This window comes from Cervus canadensis, chromosome 28, assembly GCF_019320065.1.
Source record: "Cervus canadensis isolate Bull #8, Minnesota chromosome 28, ASM1932006v1, whole genome shotgun sequence".
Taxonomy (NCBI): domain Eukaryota; kingdom Metazoa; phylum Chordata; class Mammalia; order Artiodactyla; family Cervidae; genus Cervus; species Cervus canadensis.
In genome coordinates this window covers 42,638,994-42,647,408 of record NC_057413.1, presented here as the reverse complement: position 1 = coordinate 42,647,408, position 8,415 = coordinate 42,638,994, and the positions used below count along the sequence as shown (strand labels likewise).

Genomic DNA, 8,415 nt, shown 5'->3' with positions numbered 1-8,415 from the left:
GAATGACCTCAGTCCAAATAATATCATATAGAAGTACTGTCCATGTTTCATGAAAAAAGTTAAATTCTAAGTCTGAGCATCAACAATCACTTGAATTTCAGTCAGATCCATCCCCTATGCTTATCAGACAGTCTGGTCTCCATTTTCAAAAACTCTTATTATAAATAATGCCACTCGAATCCTAGTATCTGTTCTTCCCTTCCTCCATGGTTTCGAATCCTGATTCTGAGCCAGGCAGATGGTGTCCTGGAATAGACTAATCCCCTTACCTTGGGACTAAGTCCTAGCCTGTGAGTTGTAAGAGGAGATATTATGGAGCGGCCTTCAGGAACCTTATATAACTGCTCACACATTTCCTACATTTTTTCTCCTTTCTTTAATCCATCTTGTTGCTTGGAAAACGGATGTAGTATCTGGAGTGCTAGCTACCATCTTGGCCAAGAAGACCTGGAGGAGTCCAGGTTCCTAAAGACTTTGTGAAACACATTCATCATACCAGCCCTGGGTTGCCTACTTTTGGACACTCATGGTAGCGAGAAGTGAATCCCCATGCTGTGTAAACCCAGCTGTTATTTCTGGTTTCTGTTACAAGTGGCTGAATTTAATCCTAATATAGCTTCTAGTGACTGAAACCAAGCAACACTCTCCAGTGAATCCTAGGGGGACGTTCTCGGTGGAGAAACTACCATTCCAGTCCATTCTTTGTAGAAGAAAAATGCAGTCAACTGCCTTTCTTAAAACATATCACAGTAAGGTTCCCAACAGAAAAACTACCTACCACCACTGAAATCTCAAAAAAACCCAAACACAAACAAAATGACTCCAAGCCAAAACCTAATTAAGACCCTAAGTGAAGGGCCAGTCTGTGGAAGAACTGTCCTCTGGTCCTCACTCTTGATGACCCTTCCTTGGCCTTGGCCTGGGTTGGGTTTTCCTCTGTGAACAATGAGGGTATTGAACTAGATGTCTTCCTCTGTGAACAGTGAGGGTATTGAACTAGATGTCTCCAGGCTTTCACCTAGCGCTGAAAGTCCAGTCCATTTTCTAACCTCCATGAGATTATATACTCCTTTTGCATAAATGAAATAAACCTCACATGCTTTTCACAGTGCTTTGCACACGGCAAGGTGCCCTATACACATGAGCGGTGAAGAATCACGAATCACGTTTGCGTCCACAGTATCCGGCACAGAGGAGGCGCTCGCAAGTGTTTACCGACATCCTCTGAGGCTGCCTCCCGCCCTCCCGTCGATCCTGTGCCTGCCCTACAGAAAGCTCGCCCCCCATGCTTACAGGCATCATCACGAGGAGCCTGACAACAGGAGACCTTAGGTTCGGGGTTACGCAAATCCATGGCAGAAAGATCAGCAGTGGAGGAGGAAATACACTATTTATTTACAGTTCTTTCACTTTATCCACAATTTCCCATACAAACATAAAAACTAAAAAAATAAAACCACCACTTGGGAACACAAGTGTCTTTCTTTAATTTAGTCCGGTCGAGGGAGGACCACAGCCCTCTCACTCTGTGAAGGAGGCTATTGAGGCACACGGACGGGGAGAAGGAGAGGGCTGGAAAGAATGCCTGAGAAACAGCTCCCGGTGAGAAATGGAACATGCCAGCGCCACGGGCGCCACTGGGAGACTCAGGGCCTCGCCCACAGGGGGCACCGCCCAGCTTCCCCAGAGGGTGCCGGCTGCCTGCCACCTCCCCCTCCACCAGCATCCAACACAGGTCACCCACCTCGTGAGCTGCGTGGGGTGTGATGGTGACAGTGGGGGGCACACCAGATGCCTCTCTCTGGGAAGAGCCCCAGGCCCCAGGAACACACAGGAAACCCTCTCCCTTGGCACTGACAGTCAGTCACAGCTTATCTTGAATACAATGCTGACTTGTAAAAAAAAAAAAAAACGTGAAAACCAAAGCCCTCCCCCAATTCCAGGGGAAAGGCAGGGGGCTAGAAACATGCAGAGGGGCTTCTGCCTCTGCAGTCCTGTCCCTGGGGGCGGGGGGAACAGTTGGGGTGGAGGGAGGGGAGCTCTGACTGCCGAAGATGGGGAAGGAACAGGGCAAATGCGTCTGGAGGCCTGGGGCTGGGGAGGGGAGGAGGAAGACAGGAAAAACTCGGAGAAACTGATGCTGGGGAGAGCTCCCGCCATCATCAGAGCAGCTCCATCTGTCGGCTGTGCTCACTGTGGCCGACGCCCCTTCACTTCCCTCACAGGATGGGCGCCCAGGAACCAACCTGGGGGCGCTGAAGTCACCTGCCTGGCAACTTCCTCTGTGCTAGTGACCTAGATTGCTTTCACATGTTGATGCACGTTATAAATATAAAAATCATATCTGCTACAAAGAAGACATATATTTATACATCTTTACCCATATACATAATAACACAATTTACACATAATAATATCTTGGAGTGGGTCATCACGGAAAAAGGGGGGGGGGTTTCGGAGAGGTAATAAGCCCCTTCTCCCTCCCCTGACCTGATCCTTCTCAAGGGATGCGTGTATACTTGGTCACTGGGGCCCTTCCCAGCTGGCTGTTTGACGGGGCTGGTCCGGACACATACGGACATTCGGACGTGTAACTAAACGTTGATGGGTGTGTACACCCACATACACACACAGACGCAGGCACACGCACAGACATCTGTGTGAGAAAAGGAAAAACAAAATTCCGAGCCCTTGGCTGTAGGTCTCTCCCCAGAGTTATAAGCATCAGTGCCTCCTCCGACTGAGAACAAAGCTCCTAGGAAGCTGCCCCTCACTGGCTTAGACTTGGGCGGAAGGGGAAGGGCTAGGAGTTGGGGGTAGACGGGAGGGGACAGGAGTCTTTTGAAAACATAAGGCATTTTTGACCTATGATCAAATCAAACTATGTCACAAAAAAGCAACGGTGTCAGTTGGGGCTGGGAGGCAAGAGACAGCCAGTCCACGTAGGGCAATGTGAGTTGAGACCCTGAGCCTTCCCCTTCTTCTCTCCGGTTTCTCTTAAAGGGGCAGACAACCCTGTACCTCCTTTTCTGTCCTCTCCCAGAGCTGAGCCCATCCACGTGTCATGGAATACTGATAGTGGTCCAGGAGACCCGTCCGGAGACATGGAGTGGTGGACAGGCACGCCAGAAAGTTAAGACCTGGGCGGCGGGTGTGAGCTTTTTACAGCAGGGGTGGCTCCTGGCCGGAGTCCACGGCTCGCACAGTGGCCACAGTGATCAGATTGCCATCAGAGATGGGGGCGGTCTGGGTCCCCCTGGGGAGACAGCACCTATCGGCGGTAGTGATTGGGGGCGTCGGCGAACATGTACTTGAGTCTATAGGCCTCGGCGAGGAGCAGCCCAATCTCTTCGTTGCCCCAGTGTATCGTAGGTAGGTTTTGCAGCAGCATGAGGAGACCCTGGAATGCAAGAAAGGACTTTTATCATTTGATCACTGTGGGACTACTGACCAAGGGACCCGCAGGCCGTGGAATGGAGCCCCTTCCTCCTCGGTCACCCATCCCCAGGGTCTGGCCTCCCTCCTCCCCTGCGGCACACGGCCCTTGGCCCCTAGTTCTCCTTCAGGAAGCCCTGAAAAGCCTCTGCTGAGTCTCTGATCCACTAACACCTGCCTCTTTAAAAAGATTATTAAAAAAAAAAAAAAAGATTATAAATAGAGGATGACAACAATACATGAGCATCTTTAAAGGAGAAAAATAATCACTCATCCAAATATACCTCTCTTAATTTCAAAGTATTCCTTTTCTGTCTTTTTTTCACATGCACATTTCTTTAAATAGCTGTAATCATAATTATGATTTTACATGCTTTTTAATCATCCTTTTTTACTATAATTTTTGTGTTTTTCCGCACAGCCTTCAAAAATGATTATTCTCAATGTTAGTACTCCATCATGTGGCTATACTCTAATTTACTAAAACATTTCCCTTTTACTAGATACTTCATTTATTTCCTTTAAGGGAAAAAAAAAACAAAACACCTTCATGGATAAGACTGCTACAAACCTTTTTGCATTGGACAATCTTTCGCCTAATCCCAATGTTTGCTTGTTAATCACTGTATTTATCCTCTGCTCTGTTCCCCGGAGACTGTCCTCAACCTACTTGTCCAGCTTATGTCCCACTATTCCCAAGGTATGAGCCTCATCCAGCCGGGTCCATTTCAGCCACATTTATCTGTGCCTCCAGGGTTTAATTTAGGTTGTTCCTTTTGCTTGGAACACCTCCTCTTTTTCTCCTCTACCTATCTAAATCCTATTCAGTTTTCAAAGCCCAGGTCCCTCAATCAGCTCCATGGAGAGAGCCTATTAAAAAGGATATTAGAATAAAGAATGAATGTGAAATTTTAGGTTATCTCTATAATTTAGTTACCCTTGCCTTTGCTGCCACTTTGTGTTCTTTCTCTGCCTCTCTTTCCGAACTGGATCTTCTTATTTTTCTGATTATAAAAGAAACAGTAGCAAGACAAAACCCAGAAAGAGACTGACGGATTTGATACAGTTTTGAAACCTGATTATATCAAGGCACAAAAACAAGGTTAAAATAAAAGAAAATTGACTACAGGAAAATATTTATAACACTTATAAAAGACAAAAGGTTAATATCTACAATAAAAAAGGAGTACCTAAAAATCAGTAAGAAGAAAAGGAAAACCACTAACTGGAAAAAAGAAAAAAAAAACGGATGCAAACAGGTAATGTACAAAATGCCAATGGCCCATCAACATGTTGTAACCCTGCCACTGGCCGATGTGTGCCCTCTAGCAATGTTTCGTAGTTTTTAGTGAAGAGGTCTTGCGTATCTTTTATAATATTTCTTCCTTTAGTAACAGAAGTTTAGCTGGGCACAGAGATACACGGGAACATCACCGCTGTGTATGGCCAGTATGATAAGTTCTGGCCAATCTGGGGGGCAGTGTAACTCCTGGGTTCTGCCCTAAACTACTCCTCCCCTTCCTAGAAAATGGTGATGAATGGAGGAGTTTGAAGCAGTCACCTTAGACCCTAAGAATAAAGCTGTGTGTTGAAGATGGCAGAGCCAACAAGAGAGAAGAAACCCGAGTCCTTGCCACCCTGGAGCCACGTTAGCCCTGGACTCACACTCGGCCTCTTAATGGAAAAGAAGCAAACAGCTACTTTGTTTGAAGCCACTGTTATTCTCTGGTCTTGGTTTCAGGAGACAAGTTCATATCATCTTAACAAACTCAGGCCACATCTGTCAAAACCAGAGATGCAGGGACTTCGCTGGCAGCCCAGTGGTTAGACTCAGTGCTTGCACTGCCGGGGCCTGGGTTCCAGCCCTGGTTGGGGAACTAAGATCCTGCAAGCTGCACAGTGTGGCCAAAAAACAAAACCCCAACCAAACAAACAATACGCCTCTCCCACAAAACAGAACAAAAAAACAGAGGGAAAAAAAAAACAACAAAGGGGAAAAAATAAACCCAGAAATACACATGGTCTCTGATCCAGCAACTTAACTTCTTAGTACTTCTTGGGAAACATTTGCACTCCTGTACAAGGGCCAGCACCGCACCATTGCTTCAAATAGTAGGGAAGAGGACATGAGGGAGGCGCCTGTCAGTACCGGGCACTCAGAGAAAACAACTCTCCAAATTCTGAAATACAAGCAGCACCTATAATACGAAGCAGGACTACATGTGTCAAGGTGTAAAGATACCAAAAACATTTTTAGGGGCAAAAACAAGCAAGTTGCAGAAAAACAGAGTTATGATCCCACTCAGGTAAAAGAGAAAATACAACTATATGTTTATATATGCACGTATGTATGTAAAATTTTTAAAAGGCTAGGTGGTGAAACTGTTAACACTGGTTACCTTTGGGGATGCAAGACTTGCTTTCTCTCATTATATTTCACCTCATTTTCAATTATTACAATAAAGTCTTTGTATATTACTTCTGTTACAGAACATTTTCCCCCTAGTAATACGCATTTTCTGGAAGCTTGTTTACTTTGTTGAAAATAATAGAGCACAAAATAAACCACCCTTAACTTCATAATCAAGAGGAAGCTACTTTTAAACCATTTGGCATATTTCCTTCCAGTCCTTTTTCTGCACATTTTTATACAGATGAAACATTTTCTCTAAATACTTTTGAATCTGTGTAGCACTTAGCATAAGCATTTCCTCTAATATTAAAAACTCCTTTTAGACATTTTCAATGGTCAAAGAATTTTCCATGATGCAGAAGTACCTTAATTTACTCAGTATCTTCCTGTTTTGAGCATTTAATTATTTCTGGTTTTTCACTATAATGAAATTATAATGAACAGCCTTGTGCATAAAGCCGTATTTTAGATTATTTCCTTGGGCTAAATACCTAGGAATGAAATTACGTGTCAAAGGGCATGAACACCTTAAAGGTACCTAAGACTCATCCAGAAAAAATGCTCATGTCCCGGGATCTCGAACAGGGCTTAATACTCTCATTCAACAAACCTGGCTAATTGTAAACGCTGTCTCTGGGTTTCCAAGCCTGAGAATCGAACTGAAAGCCCCAAGTCAAGGGAATTCCCTGGCAGTCCAATGGTGAGGACTTTATGCTTTAGCTGTTAAGTGCACAGGTCCGATCCCTGATCAGAGAACTGATCAGATACAGCGAGCTGCACAGTGTGACCAAAAAAAAACAAAACTAAAAAAATGAAGATAAATCTGTAAAATGGAATACCCTGCACTCAAGTTATTAATACTTTCACAATTTTTGTATGAGCATGTACTCATGTAATGTGCAAAAAATGCAAAAATGGGGAAAATTATACACATCTTTGCATTCTGACATTATGGAACATCTACTATATTTTGTACCAATGACAAAAGGAGGTTACAAAAACAACATATTTCACAACACCAAACAGAAAAACCTGAACAGGACTTCCCTGGTGGCGCAGTGGATGATGAGACTCCGCCTTGCCAGTGCAGGGGACATGGCTTTGATCCCTGTTCCAGAAAGAGATTCCACATGCTGAGGAGCCAGCTAAACCTGAACGCCACAACTACTGAAGCCTGCACGCTCTAGGACCCGCGAGCCACAAGTGATGGGCCCCTGCGCTGCAACTGTTGACGCCCTGCGCCCAGAGCCTGTGCTCTGCAAGACAAGACCCCACAATTAGAAGCCTATGCACAGCAGCCAGAGAGCTCCCCGGCTCTCCACAACTAGACCCAGCACAGCCAAAAAAAAAACTGAAATACAGCGGTGTGTACATGCCAGGTAAGTAAATAAATAAAAACCTTAAAAAAAGAGGAAAATCCAAACAAACTTTCTGGCCAACCCAATATACAGAGTATTTCCATTAAGGGTTATGTTCAGACAATATGTATTTATTCACACAGATCTGCATGGCAAAATGTCTGGAAGGAGATATATCACCTTTGTATGGTAAGATTTCAAGTACCTTCTTTTTCCTTATTGGTATTTTCTAATTTTTCTACAATGGTTTTTGTTAGTCGCTCAGTCCTGTCTGACTCTTTGTGACCCCGTGGACTCCACCAGGACCCCCCCACCAGGTTCCTTTGTCCATGGAATTCTCCAAGCGAGAAAACTGTAGTGGGTATCCATGCCCTTCTCCAGGGGATCTTCCTGACCCAGGGATCAAACCTGGGTGTCCTGCACTACAGGCAGATTCTGTAATGGTTACATACACTTGAATAACTCATAAGCAAAAATGACCAACAGTTGATGTGTCTAGAGGAGAATATTTTCTTCTAGGAGAGAATCTACCTGTAATTTCCAGTTTTTCTAGTCTTGCTAGAAACCTCCCAGAAGCCCTGAAATAATTCTACCCTTGAACATGTCAGCTTCCTACTACCTCTCCCACCAACAGTTGAGGTTTAGGTGGGAGGAACCATTCTGCCACCTGGTGGCCGTACACAGGAACTGCAGCTCGCCCCCCCCCCCCGCCAACACAGCGCTGTAAAAATGGGAACCCGGTCCATGCATTGATAAATCAGGGATAAAGAAGTAGAAACTGAATTATCACGGGTGGGAAAAGACGCTGTCAATTACAAATCAGGTACGTTAATCAAGGGGTAGAGAAGAGACACTGCTGGGGTGGGGAACCGAACATGTGTTACAAAGCCAGCTCATGGGAGCACGAAGCATTAATATACAGTCGGCGAAACACCACAGGTGTGAGCAGACAGCTTATGGGGCAAGCAGCTGAGAGTGATTCCAAGTGTACGAGAAGAGGCGGTGGCTTTCAGAGAAGAAAAGCTCGAAATGGCTAGAGAAGGTACCTGAGAATCCAGATTCCAAAGGAAAAAGAGGAAGGATGAGTCATGTGTGAGGGGGCGGAGGGGAAGACAAGGGGGCCGAAGGAGAAGGAGTAGCCAGGAATAAGCAGAGTCCTTGATAAGAAAACGTGCAGGGGAAACTCATAGAGAATGTTCAACGGAAGAA

At 45.2% G+C, this 8,415-nt stretch overlaps 1 protein-coding gene across 1 annotated transcript in view; it reads right to left on the bottom strand.

The window, feature by feature from the left end:
* Positions 1–2,347: 2,347 nt before the first annotated feature.
* TBC1D22B (TBC1 domain family member 22B) overlaps positions 2,348–8,415 on the bottom strand; it is a 66,113-nt gene continuing 60,045 nt past the window's right edge. The window contains exon 13 of the mRNA XM_043449934.1: positions 2,348–3,400. Within this exon, the coding sequence (XP_043305869.1) occupies positions 3,272–3,400 (129 nt within the window). The 3' untranslated portion in view covers positions 2,348–3,271. The remainder of the gene's footprint in view (positions 3,401–8,415) is intronic.